Below are 26713 nucleotides of genomic sequence, written 5' to 3'. Positions count from 1 at the left end.
TTGCAAAGATATCTCTGTTATGTAAAATTGCACGCGGACATGCATGTATTAGGAAAAAGGAGCCCAAAAATTGTATGACTTTTCATGTGGACTTTAAAAAAAGAAAAAGTCACAAACTGATGCAGAAATGGGACTCAACAAACAGAGGGTTGCAAAAATGAGAATTCACATGTGGCACTAAGCCATGTTTTATGTTAACCATGGTTTGTTGCTTTAGTCGTGAATTGTCTTGCAGGCAAGCAAACAAACTGTGGGTTATTTTCTTTATTTCCAGTTTGTTTCTCTCCCACCCATTTTGCTAGCCTTCCAAACAGTTTCATTTTCAGGCTGCTCTTGCTGGGTGCCTGTTTCAGGGCAGACAGCAGCACAAACAAGCCAGGGATAAGCCATGGTTCTGGGTTCACACATAGTTAAACTATGGAATTTGCTACCACAAGATGTCATGATGGCCACCAATTTGGGTGGCTTTAAAAGGGAATTGGATAAATTCCCACAGGGGAAGGCTTTAACTGGGTACTGTCTCCTTTACTGATCAATTGTAAGCCGCTCCGAGAGCCTTTTTGGCTGAGGTGCGGGATAAAAATACTCTAAATAAATAAATAAAAAATAATAAATAAGAGCTGGAGTGCACGAGTGCTCCAGTGAAAATTCCAAGTTTTTTTTTTAAAAAAAAAACCTAATCCCTCTCCCCTCCCCCAATGGGCACGGAGCACCTTAAGAGCTCTGTTCCCCGTACCCGGTTCCCGGCTCCTCGCGTTTACTTGCGAGATGCCAGGATGAAACTGGGACAGCTGCCCACACCTCCCGCGGTTTTGGGATGATCCTGAGACCACAAGAAAAATCAGGCTAAAAGATGTCCCGGTAATCCCGGGGAAATGGAGGGATCATCCCTCCCTGCCCCCAGGATCCCCTCTGCATCATGTGGACGCCCAGGGATGATCCTGGGGCGATCCCCAGGATAACTCATCGTCTAGACATGCCCTAAGTCTAATTAGCTATTTTTGTATAGTTTGGTGCAAGACACAGTGTGCCCTGGATTTAAGGATTAATGCCGTGTTTAAAGGCAAGGTTTCTGTATGCAAACCTGAGAACAGCCTGTGAGCTCACATGCCTCGGCTAAGATGCTGTGGAAATCACACTCCTTTTGATAGATGTCTGTCCTTTCTGGAAACAAGATTAGTGGGGAAATCTTGTGATCCCTGATTTCTGGCTTGACTAGGCTGCTTTGCCATTGTTCGGTTTGTATCCATGCAACGGGCCATAAAGGAGACAAGAAGGCGCTCTCCACAAGAGCTTCTGCATTGATTACATTCCTCGATGGGGACCATCTCATTGTCAAGAGCGTTCATTCCGAGAAGACGGAGGACTTGGCTCAAATTAGCAGTACTGAATCTTTCTCGTGATTTTTTTTTTTTCCAGGAGAAAGTCGCACGCTGCCCAAAGAGAGATTTCTGGTATTTGCAAAGACCCAGAGGGATTGACTTAAAGGCGTTCCCAGAACGAGAGGCTGCCGTCATCTCATCAGGGGCATGGCTGGGGGCACTGAGCCCTGAATCGATTTCCCAGGGCATTGGACCTATTCCACAGAGCCTTGAGTGACCAAGAAATGTTGTCTTCTCAGCTTGATTGACATGCAGGGGAAAATTTTCAAAGAGGGATTACAGCTGGGAAAGAATGGGTTAACTTCCCCCTTCTCTCCTGCTGTCACATGCCCCCCCTCAAAAAAAATTCCCCTGCATTGCAATTAAGCTAAGAAAAAAAAACTTTTTCCATTGGTTTGGGATACTCTGGAGCAGGGTGCAAATTAATTGAAGAATTTATTTTTATTTGAAATTATTTGGATGAGATATTAATTGCCCGGCATTACCTCCTGTGAATTTTAAATAAATCCTAATAATTGTTTTTATTTATTTATTTATTTATTACATTTTTATACCGCCCAATAGCCGAAGCTCTCTGGGCGGTTCACAAAAATTAAAACCATAATAAAACAACCAACAGGTTAAAAGCACAATTACAAAATACAGTATAAAATGCGCAACCAGGATAAAACCACGCAGCAAAATTGATATAAGATTAAAATACAGAGTTAGAACAGCAAAATTTAAATTTAAGTTAAAATTAAGTGTTAAAATACTGAGAGAATAAAAAGGTCTTCAGCTGGCGACGAAAGGAGTACAGTGTAGGTGCCAGGCGGACCTCCTTGGGGAGCTCATTCCACAACCGGGGTGCCACAGCGGAGAAAGCCGCTATCCTGATGCAAGTTTTTAAACTTGCATATATAGATATGAATGAGCATGTGCAGATTTTATGCAGATCTATGTCTTCTTGGCCTGGGGCCGGAAACCTTTAAGAGCCTAGCAACACCCCTGGTTACTGTACAGTCCTGAAAGGGTCCTGCTTTCACCAGAGCCCGGCTGCTGTCGCTGTCCGCTCTGCCTCTTTATCACATCACTCACTCTCTCTCTCTCTCTCTCTCTCTCTCTCTCACACTCACACACACACACACACACACACACACACACACACACACACACACACCAGTCCTGCTGAATAAAACCACACTGCAAAGTAGGTTTGCATTTGCAGGGGTTGACAGATCTAGTGAAGGCGCCGTGCATTTAATAGATTTACAAATTCGAAGAGGAATAAAACCTGACACCCGTAACTACACAAATGCCTGTTGTCAAGGGAAGTCTAAATTAGGTCACCTTGCCTCTGTCTCTTCAGAGACCTGCTGCTTTGCTCCTAAACGCATCTCCCACTCACAGTGAAAATGCCGAACATTCCTCTTGTGTGGATAGTACCATTATATCATTTAGTCACTAGGTGGCAATGGGGGAGGTTGGGAGTTTCTGATCTGTGTGTTCCTGGTTAAACTTGAGAGAGACTTAGGGTTGCATACAGGATCTGCCTTCCACGGGAAGAAGAGCTCTGCTCGCAGAAGATCACTCTGACAGATTCTTGGGGATATCAACATAAAAAGGGCCAGACTGGATCAGACCAAGGGTCACAGAATCATAGAATAGTGGAATTGGAAGAGGCCTATAAGGCCATCAAGTCCAACCCCCTGCTCAATGCAGGAATCCACCCTAAAGCATCCCTGAAAGATGGTTGCCCAGCTGCCTTTTGAAGGCCTCTAGTGTCCATCCAGTCCAGTGGCCAAGCAGCTGTTGACCAGGGACCAACAAAGCAGGACATGGTTCAACACCCATGTTCCCCAGCAACAGGTGCACACAGGCTTACTGCCTTTGCTACTGGAAGAAGCACATAGCCATCAGGACTAGTAGCCATTGATAGCCTTCTCCTCCAGGAATTTATCTAAGCCCCTTTTACAGCCATTCAAATTGGTGGACATTACTACATCTTGCAGGAATGAATTCCATAGTTTCACTATGCACTGTGCTTTTATCTATCCTGATGCTTCCACTTATCAGCTTCATGGGATGACTCCAGCTTCTATTATTTTGAGGGAGGGAGAAAAATGTCTCCCTATTCACATTCTCCACACCGTGCATAATTTTGTACCCTTCTATCATGTCTCCCCTTAGCCTCCTTTTCCCCAAGCTAAACCATACCAGCTATTGAAACCTTCCCTCATAGGGGAGATGCTCCAACCCCTTGATCATTTTACTTGCCCCTTTCTGCACTTTTTCCAGCTCTACAATATCTTTTTTTTAGGTGTGGTGACCAGAACTGTACTTGTGCATTGAACTGCATTTGCCACCTAGGTGCCTCTTTTCCCAGTATGGAGAGATCCTTTTAGAGCTCCTTACAATCCCTTTTTTGTAATTTAGCGCCATCAGCAATAATTCAGTGTCATCAGCCAAATTGGCCACTTCACTGCTTGCTCCTAATTCCAGATCATTTATGAACAGGTTGAAAAACATTGGTCCTAATACAGATCCCTGTGGGATCCCAATCTTCTCTGTGTAGCACTTCCAGGGGACTGGTGGTAGCTGTTGAGTAGGGTGACCCTACGGAAAGGAGGACACAGGGCTCCTGTATCTTTAACAGTAGAATAGAAAAAGGAATTTCAGCAGGTGCCATTTGCAAGCATGCAGCACCTGGCGAAATTCCCTCTTCATCGCAACAGTTAAAGTTGCAGGAGCCCTGCCTGTCTTTTATATCTGGTAGCTCCTGTGCTTTAACTGTGGTGATGAAGAGGGAATTTCACCAGGGGCTGCATGCATACAAATGACACCTGCTGAAATTCCTTTTTCTATGCAACTGTTAAAGATACAGGGGCCCAATCCTCCTTTCCATATGGTCACCCTACTGTTGAGGGGGCAGGGAAATCCACTCCTATCAGTGCAGTGAATCCAGCATAAATCTGGATCCGCCCCCTAAAACGTTTGTTTAGATTCCTTACCATGCATCTTCTAAGCTCGCATGACACCTCCCTCTGCCTTTTCTTGTGATCTCTCCTTCCCTTGCAGCATAATTTTTTGGGTGGGTGGGTGTGATACCCATGCCTTTAAAGAGCCGTATAACAGGAAGGAATCTAACAGGTGGCGTTTTCTGCATCTCCATGCCAAGAAAAGCAGGTCCTATTAAATATGGATCTGTTGGGCAGCTGTTAAAAACAGCTCGGTCCATAAAAAGAAGAAAGGATGGGCACCCCCCACCCTGCCTCTAGAGAATGAGGAGCTTTGATGCTACTGGAAGCCAAAGAGGGCTAAAGGGAGGAGCCCAGGAAAGGACAGGTGGATGAAACAGGGGGTCTAATAATAATAATAATAATAATAATAATAATAATAATAATAATAATAATAATTTGTTACCCACCTCTCCCTCTGGATCGAGGTGGGGTACAACACAAAGGCAAACACCATAAAATACATATAACTAATTAAAACATTTAAAACTAATACATTATTAAAAGCAGCACATTATTAAAAGGCATCTTAAAATTCAACTGGGTAGGCCTGCCAGGAGAGATCACTCTTTACGACTTTCTTAAATTCCAGAAGACTGTTAAGTTGACGAATCTCTCGAGGCAGGCCATTCCACAAACTAGGAGCGGCAGAAGAAGAGGTCCTCTGGGTACTAGTTGTCAGCCTTCTTTTTGTTGGCTGGAGTAAATTGTTCCCAGAGGACCTGCGTGTGCGGGGTGGACTGTACGGGAGAAGGCGATCCTGCAGGTAAGGAAAGGAAAGGAACCTCTCGTGCAAGCACTGAGTCATTACTGACTCTTGGAGGGATGCCAGCTTTCACTGACGTTTTCTTGGCAGGCCTTATAGCGGGGTGGTTTGCCGTTGCCTTCCCCGGCCGTGATTACCTTTCCCCCAGCTAACTGGGTACTCATTTTACCGACCTCGGGAGGATGGAAGGCTGAGTCGACTCAAGCCGGCTGCCTGAAACCAGCTTCCGCTGGGATCGAACTCAGGCCGTGGGGAGAGTTTCAGCTGCAGAAACTGCTGCTTTACCGCTCTGCGCCACACGAGGCTCATCCTGGACCCAAACTATGTAGGGCTTTAAAGGTGATAACCAACACTTTATACTTCGCCTGGAAACTAATTGGCAGCCAGGGGGCAAAGAAGGGGGCAGGGGTAAAGGGAAGCAGGCAGCAGGAGGAGGAAAGGAGGGTGCAGAGGGGCCCGTGGCACTTAGGGAAAGGGCAGAGGGCAAAGAGAAAACAATGCATCAGATGAAGAGATCCAAAGATGAAGAAGGCTAAAGCTCCCCTATAACCAACGATACGTCCAGCTGCAGGCCTCCGCACGGCCAACTCCATACCCCCACACAAAAGGGAAGACAGTTTCACTGCAATGGATCCTAATCTCCATTTCTCTTTGTTTGGAAGGGTTCTGCGTGCCAAGCATCCATCTCCCATGGGAGGAGACAAAATCATATCAAGCATAGTTTAATCTCATCTGCTAACGTGAGCAAGGGACAAAAATAAAAATAAAAACTCAACTCCCAACAGCAAGCTGTCAGTCTCTAATTTAAGCCAAGTCCAGACCATACAGACACACTTTTATATTATTATTATTATTATTATTATTATTATTATTATTATTATTATTATCGTTGTTGTTGTTAGTAATTTCATTTCTATACCATCCCACCGCTGAATTATACAACAATGCATAAAAATGCGAAACATAACATAATAAAAATAGTCTAAAAATTCCCAACACAGAAAAATTGAAACCACGCGAACGGCAATAAACAATTTAAATGAACACTGCTTTTCCTAATGGTCCCGTCCTAAAACAGCAGGCATGGATGGCTCACCATAAACCATTAAATGCCTGGGAGTGCCAGGTGGTCTGTATCTGACGCCGAAAATATACCTGTGTCGGACCCACTGCATTTTGCTTCATGGATCCTCCTGTTGAAGCTAAATGCTTCAGCTTTAGAAATGTAAGTAGTTCGTATTGCATCTCTCTCTCTCTCTCTCTCTCTCTCTCTGCCCACCCCCTTTCTACGTTCTGTTACAAGCATCATGTTCCGAAAGAGTCCACTGTTATCCTTGGCAACCTTTTGCTTGTTCGAACTGAGGCTGGGTCTGGACGCAGCAGGATGACTTGGCCTCAGCTCACCTCACAGCATCGCTCCTGTTTTGAGTGTTGGATGACCAGAAAGAGAACGGGAAGAAATGGATCTCCCGCAAGACTGACCGGCTCAACCTTTCCCTCCTCCTCCTCCCCTCATGCCCTTCCTTTGCTATCTAACCAGTGAAAAGGAGAGGTGGCATCGGTGGCCACGAGAGCAAGTCGGGTTAAAAGATAAAGAACCATCACAAGGAAGACCAGAAGTCTTGGAGTTGCCCATCCAATTAGGAGCACCTGGACTGCAGAAGGGGCAAAGGCACACAGGGCACCTTGTCAGTGCCTTCCATGCTATGGCAAGTCGTACTGTGTTTCTATTTAAGTGATAAGAACTATTTCTTAACTTGCATCTAGACATTTCAATTAGCATATGCAAATGTTATGCACATCACTGTCCTATTTTGCCCTCTTTTGGGGTGATGCATGTCCTCTTTGGGGGCGATTTACAAGTGGCCACCCTAACCCCAGTCAGACCCACTCTCTCACTCTGGGAAGTGATCCTCCTCCTCCAAGAGTGCCATATATTAGGGCAGACAGAGGGGAGCACTGCACTCTCGCAGCGACCCCAAAAGGTGACCTCAAATACCCTCTCACTCTGAAAGCAGCTGCCAAAGTCCTGGCAGCTAGAAAATCCTCACTGAGTGGGGCGTCCCTCGAGGCCTGTGATCATAGAAGCATAGAATAGTAGAATTGGAAGGGGCCTATAAAGCCATCAATGAGGGAATCTACTCAATGAGGGGAATCTACCTTAAGGCATACCTGACAGGCATTGATGGCTTTCTGCAGCTGCCTCTTGAAGGCCTCTAGCGTGGGAGAGCCCACGACCTCCCTAGGTAACATTGTCATACTGCTCTAACAAACAGGAAGTTTTTCCTGATGTCCAGCCAGAATCTTGCTTCCTGTAACTTGAGCCCATTATTCCCACTGAGTCATTGGGTCTATTAAAGCACTGGGTGGAGGAAAGAGATGGTGCAAACGAAGTTCTACAAGCTTAGAGTGATCATATGAAAAGGAGGACAGGGCTCTTAAAGGTTCAGCAGGTGTCATTTGTATATATGGAGAACCTGGTGAAATTTTCTCTTCATCACAACAGTTAAAGCTGCAGGTACCCTTCCCTCTTTTAAGTCTGGTCACTCTAGTATAGCTCCTGCACTTTAACTGTTGTGATGAAGAGGGAATTTCACCAGGTTCTCCATATATACAAATGACACCTGCAGAAATTCCCTTTTCTATACAACTGTTAAAGATACAGGAGTTCTGTCCTTCTTCCCATATGTTCACCGTATCTAACACAGGGGTGCAGAAGCTCAGGCCCACGTGTCAACTACCCTGTGCATCATCCTGAAACTGACACTCTTAGTGCCTCCCTGGAAGCTACACCGAGTCTTCCAGGACTGGTGAACCCTGAGGAACCCCTACATGAGGCCCCTGAGGATCATACATCCCCTATAGAGAGGCCAAACATCCACTGAGCCCTAGAGTATGCCGGTATCAAGGATGGATGCACAGGCTGACACCCAGAGTAAGGACTTCTTATGAGTAGACCCGTCCTCACAAGGATGTTTTACAAAAGTCCATGATGAACTTCAGCTGAGCCCTGGGTGGGACTTTGGAAGCTCTGGTTATATCAGCCCTTAGTTGGAACTTAATGGAGATAACACTTTACCTCAACTTTTAGTGCTGTGTATCCTTGTTTCTCTGACTGTATTCTGTGATTGAACCTTTGTGCTACTGTTCTTTGGACTCCCACCTTACTCGGGTTCTTGGGCTGTGTTTGGCTGATTATCTAGGCCTCAGACCTCTCTTGAGGAACTCTCCTTCTTGTCTGGTAGGATGGTGCTTTTGACCTTTGCCTCTTTATTGACTTGCCATTAGATTTGATCCTCAATGTTCCTAATGCTGAGTCTGACCCAGCCTAAGGGGATGAAAGAATAAGTCCTGATTTATATTGAAGAATGCAGAAGGGTGAGAAATACATTAACCCACAATTAATGGGAATGTATTTAGATGAAAATACAGGTTGGGGATTGTTCAAGATATTAAAGAGATTGTTGGTTATGAGATACAATTAAATCCTAAACAATGCTGTTTTGAACAATAATTGGAGAGGTTAGAAAGAAACATCTTGGATTAGTTGAATGTATGTTAATGATCGCTTGTATATTGCAAAAGCATGTGAATTGCCTCCCACCTGTCCACTGCTCAATGGAGAGGGAAAATCTGGAATATTTGGAGACATGATAGCACTCTTCAAATACTTAAAAGGTTGTCACACAGGGGAGGGCCAGGATCTCTTCTCGATCCTCCCAGAGTGCAGGAAACGGAATAACAGGCTCAAGTTAAAGGAAGCCAGATTCCAGCTGGACATCAGGAAAAACTTCCTGACTGTTAGAGCAGTACGACAATGGAATCAGTTACCTAGGGAGGTTGTGGGCTCTCCCACACTAGAGGCATTCAAAAGGCAGCTGGACAACCCTCTGTCAGGGATGCTTTAGGGTGGATTCCTGCATTGAGCAGGGGGTTGGACTCGATGGCCTTGTAGGCCCCTTCCAACTCTGCTATTCTATGATTCTATATGATGCTGATGAATAACATTTCAGCTCATAAACACCTTTGGGCAGGAAGAAGTAATTTAACAGAGACTTCAGAGGAACTAGTCTCTATTTAATTTTGGAATCAATACTGACCAAATGATTTAGAACTCAAGGATATTTTGATGGACTGATACAATGATTGGCAATAGGGTGACCAACTGGAAAGGAGGACAGGGCTCCTGTATCTTTAACAGTTGTATAGAAAAGGGAATTTCAGCAGGTGTCGTTTGTATGCATACAGCACCTGGTGAAATTCCCTCTTCATCACAACAGGTAAAGCTGCAGGAGCCCTGCCCTCTTTTGTTTCCGGTCAAGAGGGCAGGGCTTCTGTATCTTTAACTGTTGTGATGAAGAGGGAATTTCACCAGGTGCTGCATGCATACAAACACCTGGAGAGGTGGGGGTCAACATGAAGTCTGTTTTGCATTCCCCACTGTCTGCCATCACCACTGCTGAACTGGTAGGGGCGGCAGAAAGAAAAGTTGTGACTTTGCTTGAAAACAAGGTATGTGGTGAGCCTTCATTATTTATTTATTTATTTTATTTAAAACATTTATATCCCACCCTATATCATTACGATCTCAGAGCAGCGTACAGATAAAAGCATACAGTATAATATAAAACAATAAATATGCACAGTTAAAAACGAATTAAACCATGAACCAAGTTAAAACAATATATAATTTAAAAGCAGTAAAAACAGTTAAAACAATGTGCCATCTTAGTGAATTTAACCATCAAAGGCTTTGTTAAAAAGCCATGTTTTTACTTGGCATCAAGTAACAGTATAACAGTATAAAGTCCAAACTGTTGTGATGAAGGGGGAATTTCACCAGGTTCTGCATGCATACAAACGGCACCTGCTGAAATTCCCTTTTCTATGCAACTGTTAAAGATACAGAAGCCCTGTCCTCCTTTTCATATGGTCACCCTACCTTCCAACTCCACTATTCTATGATTCTACTCCAGCTTCTCTGAGGATTGTGTCTAAGCTTAGAGGGAACAAGGAATTCGTGGGGGTGGGGGGCAGACGATGGCAGTATCCCTGCTAATAATAATTCAAAAAATGCCAGTGCATTATTCCTGTGAGCACTGCCCAGAGCCATAAATCCTCTGGACACTCCTGTACTGATCGACTGCTAATCACTGATTGACTCCTCTGTCTTCTTTAGGCTGGCTTTAAGAAAAAAAATTGTTTTTTAAAAAGTGTAGTTTGCACATTTACCTACTTCAGTGTTTGTTCGACAGCCTTTCTCTCCCTCCCCCCGCACCCCCCTTTCTTTTGAAATACTTTTTAAAGAGCTGAAAATCTGCTCCCGGGAGAAAAGGATGCTTGTGATATCACACGACCCAGCCAATCAGCAGAAGGTACAGGCCACCTCTGCTCCAGTCATCAAGCATGAAACACTGGTTTCCATTCCAAGCTCGAGCCTTGAGAAAAGATTGTGTAGTGATTCTACTCGCACAGCAGTTCTACTGTTCACGGCATATAATAATAATAATAATAATAATAATAATAATAATAATAATAATAATATATTTATTTCTTACCCGCCTCTCCCTTTGGATCGAGGCTGGGAACAACATTAGAACAGGAATCAATACATCTTAAAAAATCATGATTTAACATTGATCTGGATAGGCCTGCTGGAAAAGGCTAGTCTTTAAAGCTGCCTTAAAATCGCACAGAGAGTTAATTTTACGAAGTTAAAATATACGTATGTTTGGAGCAGCCTGTGGAAAAGAGGTTTGGAAAGAGCAGGGCCTTTTGTGCAATAGCCCCAGGGTCCCTGCTTGTTGAAAGTTAACAAGCTTTGGAAAGCCCATTTTGTTAAATAAAATTAGCCCTTTTTTTCCCTTCCCCCCTTTTTGTTGTTGTCGTTTTGTTGACCATCTTGCCTGATGAAAAGTTCTGGAGAACTTAAAAGCTTGCCCAGTACTGGGTCAGGCTAAAGAGGTATTACGGTGACATGCATTGTAGAAATATTCTTTGGGGATTTTTGCTTTTTCCTGGTGCTTGTCTATGTGCTCTATATACTCCGTTGTAGCTGCGCAGTTGCGCACCATTGTTTATACAACGCAGCTGCCAACTCACAGCCACATCGTGCTCTTCTCCATATCATTTTACTACCAGGTTTTACATTGGTCCAATGTCACTGTGGTTTGTGTGTCAGCCGTGGCTTCAGTTCGGATTAAGAGAGTGGGCATAGTTAAGCGGTGGATCCCAGAGCAGGGTAGGCACGGGAATAATGGTTTAATAATGGCTGCCTTGGCGATATTAAAGTCCGGGGAATGAAAGTAAGGACAGCTATTACATATAACCCATAATTTCAATGAACTGTAGCAGCGCAGTTGCGCAGCTACAGGCTTTCAAAGCTACAGTGTTGCGCAGTTGCCAGAAAAAATGGTTTTCGATCACCTGATACTTATTGCCCTTTCTCACTCAACGCTCAACAGTGCTGCGAATATTCCTGGCTGGATAGCCTACACTCACTCTTGCCATGTAACTCGATCAATGCTGCACAGCAGTAGCGCTGCTGTGGTTTTTTGGGGGAATTAGTAGGCAAAGCATCATCGTATAGATGCCCCCTTGTTCTCCAACTCTTTCTAGCATTTTTTTTTTTAAAAAAACCTTGATAGAGGTTGGGTTTTGTTTCGTACAGTTATTCCTTAACTTTTAAAGGAGTCCTCCCCTACACACACGCACACTGCTCACCTTAACTGGTGGGCTTGAATCAGAAACGGTTGTTCTCTTCCCTCTGTTGGTAGGTAAGGACTCAGCAGAAGGTTTGTTAAACTGCAGAAGTTGAAGACTCTGACAGCCCTGGTACTTTATGAAATGTAAACTGGTAAAAACATCAACAACAGAGTCTTGTTAATTCAGCAGACTAGTGGCGGCTGATGGCTCCGATGTCGGTGGGGCGGTGAATCCACTTGCACCTTGGGATAACCCCATTAGAGTTCCGACTGAAACCCGGAATGGATTTCCCACCCTAGAATCACAGAATCATAGAATAGTAGAGTTGGAAGGGCCATCTGATCCAATCCCACTACCACCAGCCTCCCATTCTACATGGCCTGGTCATCCTATCCTCCTTTACCTCCTATGTTTTTCCCATGAGTCTTTCTTCATTTTTCAGGCTGCAGAAAATCTGACTTCTTTTCTTCTTTTTAAAAACTTCTATAACTGAATGAGCAAATCAACACATGGGCCTCCTTCCAGGCGTTCCTGTTGGTGGCATTTTTTATCAAGGTGTTTAAATCTGGTTTGGGTGTTGTTGGTGATGTTTTAAATAGCATTTTTTTTCCTTCTACTTTGTTAACATAATTGAAGTCATCGTGCAGAAGGGCCTAGCTAAATGAAATAAATGCTTTTGGACGTAGGTGACAAGTGGCCTCATGACTTAGAGATGAGAGAGCGCCTAGTTAGTTACTACTGACTTTTTGTTTTGTTTATTCGTTCAGTCGTTTCCGACTCTTCGTGACTTCATGGACCAGCCCACGCCAGAGCTTTCTGTCGGCCGTTGCCACCCCTAGCTCCCACAAGGTCAAGTCTGTCACCTCCAGAATATCATCCATCCATCTCGCCCTTGGTCGACCCCTCTTCCTTTTGCCTTCCACTTTCCCTAGCATCAGCCTCTTCTCCAGGGTATCCTGTCTTCTCATTGGGTGGCCAAAGTACTTCAGTTTTGCCTTTAATACCATTCCCTCAAGTGAGCAGTCTGGCTTTATTTCCTGGAGTAGGGACTGGTTTGATCTTCTTGCAGTCCAAGGCACTCTCAGAATTTTCCTCCAACACCACAGTTCAAAAGCATCTCTCTTCCTTCGCTCAGCCTTCCTTATGGTCCGGCTCTCGCAGCCATAGGTTACTACGGGGAATACCATTGCTTTAACTATGCGGACCTTTGTTGTCAGTGTGGGGTCTCTGCTCTTAACTATTTTATCAAGATTTGTCATTGCTCTCCTCCCAAGAAGTAAACGTCTTCTGATTTCCTGGCTGCAGTCAGCATCTGCAGTAATCTTTGCGCCCAGAAATACAACTTGCCTCTACCTTAAAGTCACTATTATATAGTTACATGGCCTTTTTGTATCCCATTGTTTTGGTCCCAGCGCTAACCAAAAAAGGATCGACCCCCCACCCAGTCATCCAATGCCACTGGAGGGTTCAGGCAAGCTTCCCACTCTGAGCCTCCCCACCATTTTCAAAGGAGATGGGGAGATCATATCCACCTACCTTACAGGGTTGTTGTAAGGATTACAACAAGATAACGTACCTGAAACACTAGGCAGTACTTTATAAATTCTGATTACTACTATTACTACTACTACTACTGTTTCTGCGGCTGGTATTAGTGATTATCACAGTACACCTTTTCTTTCTTTCAAGCCTGGTCTCTGTGTTTGTGCGAGAGAGAAAGAGAGAGAGAGAGAGAGAGAAAGGGGTTGAAACTTTGAGAAGGGAGGGTTGGAGAGGGAGGAGAGAAGGGAGGGAGGGAGCGAAGGGGAGGTTTATCTCTTTCTCCCTGTCTCTCTCTCTCTCTCTCTTGTCTCTCAGTATCTAGAAACCTTGGGGGAGAGACGGGTTCTGCCCCGGTTTGTCCCTCTGCAAGGATGGGACCTGGGTCGATGAGCCAGGAGCTGCAGTGAAGGAACCAGAGGGACCCCCTCAACTTGAGGGTCGCGGTGGGGTCTCTCTCTCTCTCCCGCTCGCTCCCTCCGTCCCTCCCCACCCCCTTTTTCAGGGGATCCCCCAAACTCCCACGCTTGGAGCCCTTTTCCTCCGGACCAGCCCGAGAGGCAGAAGACGAGCGCAGGCAGGTTGCAGGCACAGGCAGCCCCGGCTCCGGGGCTCGGCGCGTCCTTCGCCTCGGCCGCCGGGCTGCGCCCCGGAACCGGCCATGCCGCTGCCCTGCCGGAGCTGGACTCTGGCGCTGCTCACCCTGCTGGTGGGCATCCTCCTCTTCGCCGACATCTCGGAGATCGAGCTGGAACTCGGGTAAAATTGACCCGCCTCCCCACCCCGGTCCAGGGGGGCGCCTCTTCTCTTGCCGGGGGAGGGGAGCGGGGGGGGGCGCGCCTGGAGAACACTTCGGGAGAAGGAGGGAGCGTGGCCGGGGGGGGGAGGTGTTGAGGGGGGGGACATGACAGAGGTGGGGGGAGGTGGCGAGGTGGGCACACTTTGCCTGGTGAGGGGGGGGACTCAGAAGGAGAAGATCCAAAGGAGGGGTGCTGGAAGGGGGCAAGAAGAGAGATGCTGGGGGGGGGGGTTGCAAAGGAGGGGGGAGGCACCCATCTCTTCCCAGTCACCAGATGCTGGGCGGGGGTCTCTTTTGACAAAGGAGGGGTTCTTGCTGGAGAAAAGGGGGAGGGGAGAGGGGGGCTGTGGGTGGGCTGCGAGGGGGAGGGGGGCTCCGGAGTTTCTTTGTCTCCAGCGCTGCCTGCTCTCGCTTCGGCTGCCGGAGTGGCCAGGGAGAGCCGGCGAGATGGGTGTGTGTGTTGGGGGGGGGGGAAGGCTTTCTCTCTATCGCTTCCCGCCCCCCCTTCTTTCTCCATCCTGCGTGGGTTGGGGGTCGGGATGTTCAGGTGCCGCTGAATGGCTCCCGGGGGGGAAAGGGCGATGGAATTAATTGACGATCTTGAGATCTGTACGGGGGGGGGGGGAGAGAGAGGGGGCGCGGGAAGGAAGAAGGGGCGTGGAGCTGCCTGGGTCGCCGGGGAGAAAAGATCTCCAAGCTCTGCAGGTTGAAATGGGGACGGGCTGGGATCAAGCCAGAAGTCCTGAGCGGCGGGGTGAGCCCGGGAGAAATGGGGGAATGCGGGGTGGGGGGCGTGGATCCACGCCCTCCTCCTCCTCCTCCGGCGCGGTGCTCGCTTCCAATGTGTTCGGAGCCAGGCACAGATTCACCTCGGCAGCCGCAACAGAACCCCCACCCCACCTCCACCCCACCTGCTTTCCTGCTGTCCCTCGCTGGGACGGAACCCTCATTTGGCAATAACTACTCCCCTACCCTCTTAATTTGTGGCTGCGGGTGGGGGGGAGGGCGATCTTGGCATTTGCTTTGAAAGCCAGGGAACATGGAAAGGAAAAGTAGACACCGGTGCGCCTGAGCAGGTGCAGAGTACATTTCCCTCAGGGCTTTATCATTTCAGAAACTCTTTCTCCAAGCCCGCCGCATCGCAGGGTTTCCTCTTCTTTCCCTGCCCCATAGCAGGGTATGATTCAGAGGAGGCTGGTGGCTCTGATGCCCATGGGGCGTTGAATCCGCTCTTTCAGTTAGAACCAGTCATAACTCCAGAGGGTTTGGGTTCAGCACCTTGGACAGCTCCTTTAGAGTTCTGGCTGGAACCTGGAACACATGCACCATCTGACTGACATCGGAGCCCCTGTCCTCTGCTGGTTTGATGCGGACCGCAGGAGGTGTGGCTTCCAAGCCCACTCAAGCCCCAGTTTCAGTCCAACTGGTAACTTTCTAGGTGAGGTTGAAACCCCCCAAATGGGTGGGGGTGGGGCTTCATCCGATGCAGCCTGCCTAGCAAGCCCCCAGCTGAGCTGTGGATGGATGAGGTAGGTGGGAAGGAAGGACGGCCTAGCTTAGCTGTAGGCAGAAGGTTCCCCGGCAATCCTCAGCACCTGCAGGTAAGGCCAAGGAGGACTCCTGCGAGCCACCACCAGCCAGTGTGGGCCATACTGGGCCAGGTGGACCAGTGGTCTGACTTGGTTTAAGGCAGGTTTCAACAGCAAAGGCGTTGGCTGAGTGAAGAGGGATCCAATCCCAGGTCAGGGCAGCAGTCCTGGCCCGGGTGAAGTAAAACAGGCATCAGCCCGTCTTTGTCGGTAAAGGGCACTTCACGAGGCCTAGATGTGGACGCTGTTCTGGGCCCAACGTGGGATAGCCAAAGGGCTCGGAGCTAAACCCAGAAGGCCGAAACCTGCAGAGGTGCCTCCGTTTTAGTCTGTTGCAGCAAAACCGAGGAAGAGCCTTGTGGCCCCATGAAGCCTGTGAGGATTTGCGCTTGGCCAAAGAACGTCTTCTTTGTGCGTTTCAGTCCTCCTGCTCTGAAGCTCAGCTGCTTCAAGCAAACAATCCGGGGTGGGTGGAGTGGGGGGCTGCCCTTGGCTTTACACCTGGCTTGTGGGCTAGAAACAAGGTGCTCGCCACACCTTTGTCTGATCCATCACCTGGATTCTTCTTCTGTTCTTAGAATCTGAAGGCAACCTTTTGCTTTTCATGCCCAGCCTGAGCAGAGGGAATACCAGCTGCTTGCCATTGGTCCAGCTCACTAGGGCAGGGTTGTGGGGGGAGCTAAAAGGCCATAGATATGTGGGGCTAGCAGGGCCCTTGTGGCTCTTTGCTTTGTCTGTTCGAAGCATCCCAGGGCCCAAAACTGACATTACTTTAAATGTGGGGCTAGCAGTTATTTTCCTCTCATTTTTACTCTAAAGTAAGTGCAGGGACCCCTATCCGGATTGGGATCTTAGTGGGGGGGGGGGTTAGGGGGCTTTAAGATCTGTATTGGACCCCTGACATCTACTCTAGGGCAGTCTGCTCCAGGGAGGTTATAGGACAGACTCAACCTGATGCATTCCAGATGTTTGGACTACAACTCTCATCGAGAGTGTCATCCAGAATAGTCAGTGGACATGGGTGATGGAAAGTGTAGTCCAAAACATCTGGAGGACACCAGGTTGCGGATGCCTGTCATAAGAAGTTCTTTGGACTCCTTGGATGTTGTCCAGAAAAAGTGAGATCGGTATTTCTTAGGACTAGCCTGGTCGCCATAGGTGATCAGGGATTGCATGCAGGTGAGTAGAGAGGGCTGGCTGAGGAGGGGTGGAATGCTGTAGTGCGCTGCCAGAGGAGGGAAGCCCCTTTCTCTGCACCCAGTGTAGAAATGCAGGATAACAATATATATTTGTAGGCTTGTAACTTTTGTGGGCGTTATTTATGAGGCGGCTTTCGGTCTTGTTGTAAATAAAAGCTTCTGGCCTTGTTGTTGTTAGGCAGAGTAGAGGATGACATGAAGAGATCTCTTCCTTCCTCTTTTCTGCTGCATGATGTGGTCCCGCTTAGACCAATGAGGGAGGAACAGCTGAGGGGGGAGCGTCTGTCTGGACTGGGACGAAGTGATATGCAAAACCAGCACTCCTGTGCCATAAGAGATGGTTTATAAGGCTCATCTGAGCCCGAAGTACTCACACATACAGGAGGCTAGCCGCTGTGTCTCTGCATGACATACTGCTCGAAGCGTGCCTCCTTCCACACTTGGGATGGCAACTTCCACAGGCAGACAGGACTGCAGCTCCACTGAAGGTGGACAATTCTTACATGCTTTTAAAACGTTACACCTTTAGTACAGGGGCAAGAGTAGGGTGACCATATGGAAAAGAGGGCAGGGCTCCTGTATCTTTAACAGTTGTATTGAAAAGGGAAACCCAGCAGGTGTCATTTGTATGCATGCAGCATCTGGTGAACTCCCCTCTTCATCACAGCCAGGGTGCCACAGCAGAGAAGGCCCTCTACCTGGTAGCCACCTGCCTCACTTCCTTTGGCAAGGGCTCATGGACAAGGAACCCTGAAGACGATCTTAGGGTTTGGGCAGACACATAAGGGAGGAGGCATTCCTGGCACCAAGCTGTTTAGGGCATCGAAGGTTAATGCCAGCACTTTAAATCGGGCCCAGATCTGGACTGGCAGCCAGTGAAGCTGGAAAAGGACTGGTGCTATGTGGTCTCTGACTGGGCAAGCTGGCTGTTGAGGTAGGGTGACCATATGAAAGGGAGGACGGGGGTCCTGTATCTTTAACAGTTCTATTGAAAAGGGAATTTCAGCAAGTGTCATTGGTATGTATGCAGCACCTGGTTAAATTCCCTCTTCATCACAACAGTTAAGGCTGCAGGTGCCCTGCCCTCTTTTGCATCTGATCTCTCTAGTATAGGTCCTGCAGCTTTAACGGTTGTGATGAAGAGGGAATTTCACCAGGTGCTGCATGCATACCAAGGACACCTGTTGAAACTCCCTTTTCTATACAAAAGGCCTTGATCTTCCTTTTCATATAGCCACCATACATTAATAGCGTACCTTGCTCATGACTTTCCCCATATGGGCTGTATTGGAATGCAACTCTCATCATTCCCAACCAGGCTTGGCCATTGGCCATGCTGGCTGAGAATGATGGGAATTGCAGTCCATCCATCTGCCAGCTAAGGAAAACCAAAGCATTGTCTTCCTTTCCTAATCAGATTCCCCCACCCCCGAAGAAAATGTGCATCAGGTCTTGTTGTCCATTCCTCTTGATGATGAAAGAAATCCATTGGATGATTAAGAGTGCTTCCAGAAAGCTGCCCGGTGTACGCCTAATACACAGCTTGCAGTATTTTTTTTTATAATTAATTTGTCATCCTCCTCCTTCTACCACGGCACGATACAATATGAATGATGATGTGCAGGTGGCAGAGGTTGTCGAAGGGATAATAACCTTCCTTTGAATTAACCAGGAGCAGCCGCTGGAAGAGACAAGGATGTGATGCCAAATGGACTGTGGCTCTCTTCAGGTCTGGCAGTCCCAGCGTCATGATAATGCTGTCAGGATATATTTATCTATAAGAGGCTGCCTTTTCCCTACTCCTACCCAGCAGGCCAGCCTATCGGATAGGGATGGACAAGAATTTCATTCCCATTCACAAGCCGTGTCCTGCTTACAATCCCAAACACGAGCAGGAATGCGATTCTCAGGAAATTTTCGCTATTTACCGAACTTGCATTCGTCTTCTGAAGTGCGCACTTGCGCAAATGCACGGTTCTGAAAATGTACATTTGTGTAAATCCATCCAAAAGCTGCATTTTCACACTTAAGCCTATGGGGGGAGGGAAGTAAATGCATAGTTTTGGTCAGGGAAAAGACACATATTTTAAAATTTATTTTTTTAGGGGAAAATTAGGCACTTTGTAAAATTTGAATTTTTCCCGACCTCTCTTCTTTCTTTGCTTCTCTCACTGATTCTTCTAAATCAGTTTCCTTAAATCCCTCTCTGTCTATTCCAGGTTTTATTGAGTTGTGTGTGTGTGTGTGTGTGTGTGTGTGTGTGTGTTTAATCTTTTCCATTAAGGGTTTCCCAAGTTTCCTTCCCCTACCCCAGTGCCCCCCCCCCACACCCCATAGTTTTGTAGAAGGAGATATGCAGTGCCTATGAAGGATCACTCCATCCTAGTCTATGACGTTTTTTATTTGTTGCTATGGGGAATTTGCTGGCCCTTACCTAAGAATCATTGGGGGGCGGGAGGCAGATCATAGAATCATAGAATAGCAGAGTTGGAAGGGGCCTACAAGGCCATCGAGTCCAACCCCCTGCTCAATGCAGGAATCCACCCTAAAGCATCCCTGACAGATGCTTGTCCAGCTGCCTCTTGAAGGCCTCTAGGGTGGGAGAGCCCACAACCTCCCTAGGTAACTGATTCCATTGTTGTACTGCTCTAACAGTCAGGAAGTTTTTCCTGATGTCCAGCTGGAATCTGGCTTCCTTTAACTTGAGCCCGTTATTCCGTGTTCTGCACTCTGGGAGGATCGAGAAGAGATCCTGGCCCTCCTCTGTGTGACAACCTTTTAAGTATTTGAAGAGTGCTATCATGTCTCCCCTCAATCTTCTCTTCTCCAGGCTAAACATGCCCAGTTCTTTCAGTCTCTCTTCATAGGGCTTTGTTTCCAGACCCCTGATCATCCTGGTTGCCCTCCTCTGAACACGCTCCAGATTGCAGGAGAAGCAGAGACCTTGCCATTTTAATCACTAATCTTTGTAATTTGGTCAGTTTGCTTGTTTTCTAATTTCCTAATAGTTGTGCAATGTTAACTTGTATTTTGAGATACATTTTAGGAAGATATAGAAATTTACAAACAATCAACGTGTTTTTACTGACTGCATTGTTATAATTTGGATGAGCCTAGAAAATAATTTGAGGTAAACCATAAAAATAATAATAATTAAAAAAAAAACAGGCTGATCCAATGCATTTAATCCGGGCAGTTGGGTGTATTGGTAAATTGAGGGAGATGTCGCAATCACCTTTCCTGGTAATGCAGAGATCATTCATAATAATAATAATAATAATAATAATAATAATAATAATAATAATAATAATATCATCTGTGTTAACTAGGGTGACCATATGGAAAGGAGGCCAGTGCTCCTGTATCTTTAACAATTGTATAGAAAATGGAATTTCAGCAGGTGTCATATATGCCTGCAGCACCTGGTGAAATTCCCTCTTCATCACAACAGTTAAGGCTATGCTAGAGCTATGCTAGAGTGACCAGATTTAAAACAGGGCAGGGCACCTGCAGCTTTAACTGTTGTGATGAAGAGGAAATTTCACCAGGTTCCCCATATATACAAATGACACCTGCTGAAATTCGCTTTTCAATACAACTGTCAAAGATACAGGAGCCCTGTCCTCCTTTTCATATGGTCACCGTATCCGTTCCATATGGTCACCCTAAGAGAAGGACTTACAGAAGGACTGTAAAGGGAATTAATTAGTCACCAATTTCACATATCTTAAAAGAGATAGGTCTCTGTGCTAAAGAGCCTACAATCAAAGAAACTCTTCCAAAAAGAGGGAAGGAAGGAAGGAAACTGAGGGAGGGCTTCGTCCGGTTTAATAACCATTCACCCAGAGAACCCTGGGAACTGTAGTTCTCTGAGTGAAGCTAGGGATTTCACACAGAGAATTCTCAGCACATCCACCAAACTACAATTCCCAGGATGCTTCGGGGAAAGCAATGACAGTTGCTGGTATAATAAACCAAATATAAGTTTGTGGTGCAGATGTGCCCAGGGGCACCTGTTTCTAGAGCAAGCAAACCTAGCCACATGTTCCTAGGATTCATTTTGGCTTAAGGACGGAGAACCAAAAGCTTAAACCTACAAAAAGATGTGGGTTGGGAGGGGGTTGGAGCATTTGAAGAAAAACAAAGAGGGTCAAAAGAAAACTGCCATGTGGTTGAATGGGGGGGTGGGGCTTTCAAACATGCCTTCTAAATATGCTACAGCCCCAGGAAAGGGCTGTACCACCTCCTTTCCTTGAATTCCTAAGAGCAATTGGATCAAAGGTTGGGGCTTCCTGGTTCGGTCCACTCGCTGTCACTCCCCCAGCCCCCCAGGTGCTGCCCGCATGATGTGCCGGTGCGCCACTGTTCCCACTCCAGGCGTCATGTGATTCTGGCCTCACTGAAAGGTTTGCTTCTTGTGGAGAATTTCATTTTGTGTGCCTCGCTGCAGGGAGCCTTTTTATTCCCCTAATTTAGTTATGAGCCAAGTTCACTTGTAAAGTTCCAGCGAGCAATTGCAGAAATACCAGTGGGGGTCCTCCAACCCCCTCCCCTCCCACCCCCTGTTCACCTCAGCCAGTGTGCTGGAATCAGAAATGGTTGTTCTCTCATCACTGTGGGCAGAGAGGCAAAGGGCACAGCAGAAGGTGGAGGAAGGTTTATTAAACTGCAGAGGCTGAAGGCACGGGCCTAGCGTTTTATGAAGTTTTAACTGATAAAAACAACAACAGTCTTGGTAATTCAGCAGATTAGTGGAGGTGGGTGGCTCTGGCATTGGTGGGGTGGTGAATCCGCTCTGGGTTTCAATCAGAACCAGTCAGAGCTCTCAGGAGCTATCCAAGGTTGGAAAGTTCTTTTAGACTTCTGACTGGTTCTGACTAGGGCTGTGCATGGACCCCCTGCTCCACCCAGCTCCCGATCTGCAAATTGCGGATCAGGCCTGCTCCGCCCTGCCTTGATCTGCCTAGGGTCCGCTGCGGAGCTCCGGCTCCGAATCAGAGCTCCGCAGCAGCGGGGAGCGGCGCAAGGTAAGCCCCCCTCCCTCCTCCCCCTTACCTGCTTCCATCCCGGCCCGCCGCCAGCTTCACTAGAGCCCACGGCTCAACCAGGAACTGTAGGCCTTGCTTGCGGCCTGCACTTCTGGGTTGAGCCACGGGCTCTAGTGAAGCCGGCGATGGGCTGCGACGGACGCAGGTAAGACCTCCCCCTTACCTGGCTCTCTTGCTGTTGTTGCACAGGCAGCGGCAGCAGGGCCAGGTAAGAAAAAAACCTCCTTCCTTCCCCTTACCTGCATCTGTCCGTGGCCCCGCGGCTGCTTCAACTGGGCCCGAGGACTCCTCGGGCTCAGTTGAAGCAGCCGCGGGGCCGCGGACAGATGCAGATAACTCACAGACGTTTGCGGGTCCTTTGCATGATGTCGTCAACCTCCAGGATGTCTCCTGCACTTTTCCCTGGTAATCTCGTTTTTTAAAAAACAAGGACAATGCTGTATTTAAATGATCGTGGGATTTCCCCAGTGTGTAGTGCTATATTTCTGCCACTAGATGGCACCGTTTCCTTTAACAGCATAGCATTGCTGAGAGGGGAAGTTTTCAATTCAAAATCACACAGTCGCCATCTAAAGAAGCCAGGCCCAAACACAGAAAGACTCCAGAAGAAGAAATCCTGGTAAGGGTGAGCTTAATGTTGAGACACCCAAGTTCTATCACCTGTGGCTAGAATCAGGTTTTAAACCACACTACAGGAGCCCATTCACTTAGCACCTGTACAAGGATGTTTATCTACTTTGGTTAGCGTAAACATCTTATGTACATCCAAGCTTTAATGTAGCCTTTGCTGAGGTTAGATCAAAGGTAGGTGTGATCTCCGGCCAATGCTTTTCTAACCTGACTAAGATCTATTCAGCTCAATGTCTGTCCCAAACAGTCTATTCCTGCAAGTTACAGATGTCACAAGTCTGATTTTGCCTTCCCCAGAGATGGGCGCAGAGTGGCTAATATGAAGAGTAGGAGCCTGTCTCCCAACATCCCTTCCCTCTAGCAACAGAATCCCTTGTCATTATTGGCAGAGAGATTGCTGGAATTCACTGCCATGCCTTTAAAGAGAGATTCCTCTCCCAAGATAGCACTGCTATTTAGGAGGAAAGCTTTTATAGACACCAAGTTGCCAAGCTGTGACAACGTGAACGGGTGAGATTTTTAAACATTTATGTTTGAGATCTCAAATGTCTCATTGAGACAGGAATATGCGATTCCATTCTCGCCGACAGGGAAATGAGTTTTGGTGTGAACTCCCTTCAAAATTAATCCCAGAAGAGGCACTTGTGTTCTCGACAAGGCCAATTTTTTTCCCAATGTCCTCCACCCCCCCACACACCACCCCGCTGTCCCGCAGCGTCTTTTCTTAGCCCCAGGCTCAGAATGCCTCAAGGACAGCTGTTGAAATATTGGCACATGGAACCTGAAAGCAAATGTCAGACATTCTCCTTGTCAAGAACGTTACCATGTAAGAGGATACGCGGCTAAAGAAAAATATTGTGGATGCTGCCGGCCCTGTGTTTGTCCCACATTCGGCTTCGACAGAGCCGTGGGCAGATCTGCTAAGGAACCCTTGCTCGCTGCAAAGGATTCTGGGACATGGACTTTCTCGTGGAGTGCTGGTCACACACATCTTGGGCTTCATTGCTGCCCCACACAAGAACTGAGAGTCCATCCCTGTGGCTGCACTTGCTGCACAGAAAGATGGAGGAACAGGCTGAGCAGAGTTTTGGTGTGAACTCCCTTCAGAATTAATCCCAGAAGAGGCACTTGTGTTCTCGACAAGGCCAATTTTTCCCCCAATGTCCTCCACCACCCCACACCACCCCGCTGTCCTGCAGCATCTTTTCTTAGCCCCAGGCTCAGAATGCCTCAAGGACAGCTGTTGAAATATTGGCACATGGAACCTGAAAGCAAATGTCAGACATTCTCCTTGTCAAGAACGTTACCATGTAAGAGGATACGCGGCTAAAGAAAAATATTGTGGATGCTGCCGGCTCTGTGTTTGTCCCACATTCGGCTTCGACAGAGCCGTGGGCAGATCTGCTGAGGAACCCTTGCTCGCTGCAAAGGATTCTGGGACATGGACTTTCTCATGGAGTGCTGGTCACACACATCTTGGGCTTCATTGTTGCCCCACACAAGAACTGAGAGTCCATCCCTGTGGCTGCACTTGCTGCACAGGAAGTTGGAGGAACAGGCTGAGCTGCCATGATTGATCTTCTCAATGAAGAATCCCAGATAAGCTTCTGAGGACACCCTCTGTGCTAAAGACTTGAAAGCAACCATTGTAGTTGACAGTCTTTGACCTTCTCGGCTTATGCGTCCCCTTTGTTTCTATTGCCTTTCAGCCAACTTCTCAAGTGTTTTTCTTTTCTTTTCGCCAACCTCCTTTTTCACTGGCCCATCCTTCCCTCGGGCCCTCCCTCCGCACTTCCATGTAATTACTTCTGTGTGCTGTCCGATCTTTCGATCACTCAAATTCTGCGTTTCTTCTTACCACTTCGTCCCTGAGCTTCCCTGCCTTCCCAATTCACACACACCACCGACAGCACAGAGTGCTACCTTGTGTGAGATTTCCACCACTACTAGCAACGGTGGCACCTGTTTCTCCTTCTCCCTCGCCTCCATTGCCTGAACCAGACTGGATTTGGGCTCAAGCCTGAGCTTCCCTAGCCCTGCTCTAACTGATGGGCACACAGTCTTAAGCTGCACAGAAAGTACATTCGCCATCCAAAGCCACCCTTGAAGCCAAGATGAATTCTGCCTGTCTTGCTCTTCAGCAAACAAAGGGGTCCTTTGTTGTTCCCACCATCCTCCAGGATTTGCTAACAAAAATAATTATGTGCAGGCCAACTTCCCCTTCCTGAGGGAACCAAATGGCCCAGCAACTTAGGTATAACTGGAAAAGAACTGGGTCTGTGGGAGAGAAAATCTGCATCGGAAAAAGATAAACCTGTGAAGTGGTTTTTGCTACCACCTGCAGCCAGAGCAGGACGGGCACCTGTCTGAGCCATCAGAGTACTTCTCAAACACTCAACTCCCTGTAGAAAATAGTGTGAGGCTTCAATCATGCAGGAAAAAAACCTACATGTAGGTTGCATTTTAAACCAAGGCCTGGCTTTTCTAATATGAATACTCGGCGGAAGGGGTTTTGTGTTATTGTTGTTGTTGTTACTATTATTTATTTATTTATTTATTTATTTATTTATATAGCACCATCAATGTACATGGTGCTGTACAGAGTAAAACAGTAAATAGCAAGGCCCTGCCGCATAGGCTTACAATCTAATAAATAATTATTGTTTCGAAAGATGGAGCTGCGTTTCCCCTCAATGGGGCAGCTGCTGTTTTCCTGTAGGGAAAAATGAGGCTGAAGTTACTCATTTCTATTTCCCCGTTTCTTATTGGCGTAAAAGGCTCAAATCAGAACTCAGTCCGTACCCTGAATAAGGAATGAAAGTTTATATCATATAGCATCTTTCAAGATCCAAACTAATTACCTCCAGCCCATACTGTTGGTTTTGCACAACACTCGTTAACGTGTGATGATGTGCACCCCAAACTAAGCTCGGCTTCACCATCATACACCCACCCCTCTAGAAGACTGTCCACTGTGAGAACGCAGACAAGTGTGTGTTCATTTGACTGCAGGACACCGTCAAATGTGGTGCCAGCGTGGCAATAATTAGCAATTATGTAGAAATTCATCAGGATCTGAGGTTATGCCCCCTGCAGAAAGCTTCATGACTAAGATCCTTCTGTGTCTGGGAGCCCTTGAGCAACTCTTTAACAATCTCTTACCTCCTTAAGAGCCCCACCTTCCTTCTTTTTACCTTTCTCTTCCCAATAGCATGTGGTTTAGCCTGTAGACATGGGGTGAGTGACATTTCAGAAACTTGTGTCTGTTTACTAGTATATTAAAACAACCCAATTGCAATTAAAGATATTCAGTCAATAAAGCTGAGTGATACAAAGGCATTAAAAGAAAATAAAAGTTGCAAAAACACAGATTCTTTTCCCTAGCTGCATTTAGGCTTTTCCAGAGGCTTCTTCCTCATGCTCTCATCCTTCCCTGCTTTCTCTGGCTGGCTCTCTCCTCTCTTTTTATACCCTCTTCCCCGAAAATAGAAAGTACTGTTTCAACCTTGAAGAAATGAATCTTAATCAGAGAAATGAAACTGCTCTCCTCAGGAATAGGAAAACAGAAAAACCCCAGGCCTCTCTAGGCCTGACTTTATTACCTTGCCTCTATGGGCCTTAAACCTTCACACTTCACAACACCCAAAATCGTACATGTCCAGAAAACTGTCCTTTAAAAGCATTTGACCCAATACTTCATTTAGTGACAAGACACTGACCCTGTTCAGACAACGTGCTGAGCAACGCTAGTTAAACATTTTGAACTAAACATTATGGCTTGGTGTGTTGTGTGAACCATTCTTAACCATGGTGGCTACATAACCATGGTTTAAACATGCTCACTAACCATATGCTGCAAAGGAGTTAGTTGCCTAACCATGGCTTAGTGTGTTGTCTGAACGGAACCAGTGCCAACTGGATGTCCTATGGCAGTAAAAAGCCAAAATATATCATGGGTTGACAACCTTCAGATGTTGGACTGCAACTCCCATTGGCCTGAGCCAGCATGGCACATGGACAGGGATGATAGAAATTGGAGTCTGACAACAACTGGAGGGCC

The 26713-nt window shown here is 47.0% G+C and overlaps 1 protein-coding gene across 1 annotated transcript in view; it reads left to right on the top strand.

Annotated features, from left to right (window-relative positions):
- Window positions 1-13945: 13945 nt before the first annotated feature.
- ST8SIA2 (ST8 alpha-N-acetyl-neuraminide alpha-2,8-sialyltransferase 2) overlaps window positions 13946-26713 on the top strand; it is a 32823-nt gene continuing 20055 nt past the window's right edge. The window contains exon 1 of the mRNA XM_063142457.1: window positions 13946-14147. Coding sequence (XP_062998527.1) covers window positions 14050-14147 — 98 coding nt within the window. The 5' untranslated portion in view covers window positions 13946-14049. The remainder of the gene's footprint in view (window positions 14148-26713) is intronic.

The sequence above is a fragment of the Elgaria multicarinata genome, chromosome 16 (genome assembly GCF_023053635.1).
Source record: "Elgaria multicarinata webbii isolate HBS135686 ecotype San Diego chromosome 16, rElgMul1.1.pri, whole genome shotgun sequence".
Classification (NCBI taxonomy): domain Eukaryota; kingdom Metazoa; phylum Chordata; class Lepidosauria; order Squamata; family Anguidae; genus Elgaria; species Elgaria multicarinata.
This window is presented reverse-complemented; position numbering and strand designations above follow the sequence as displayed.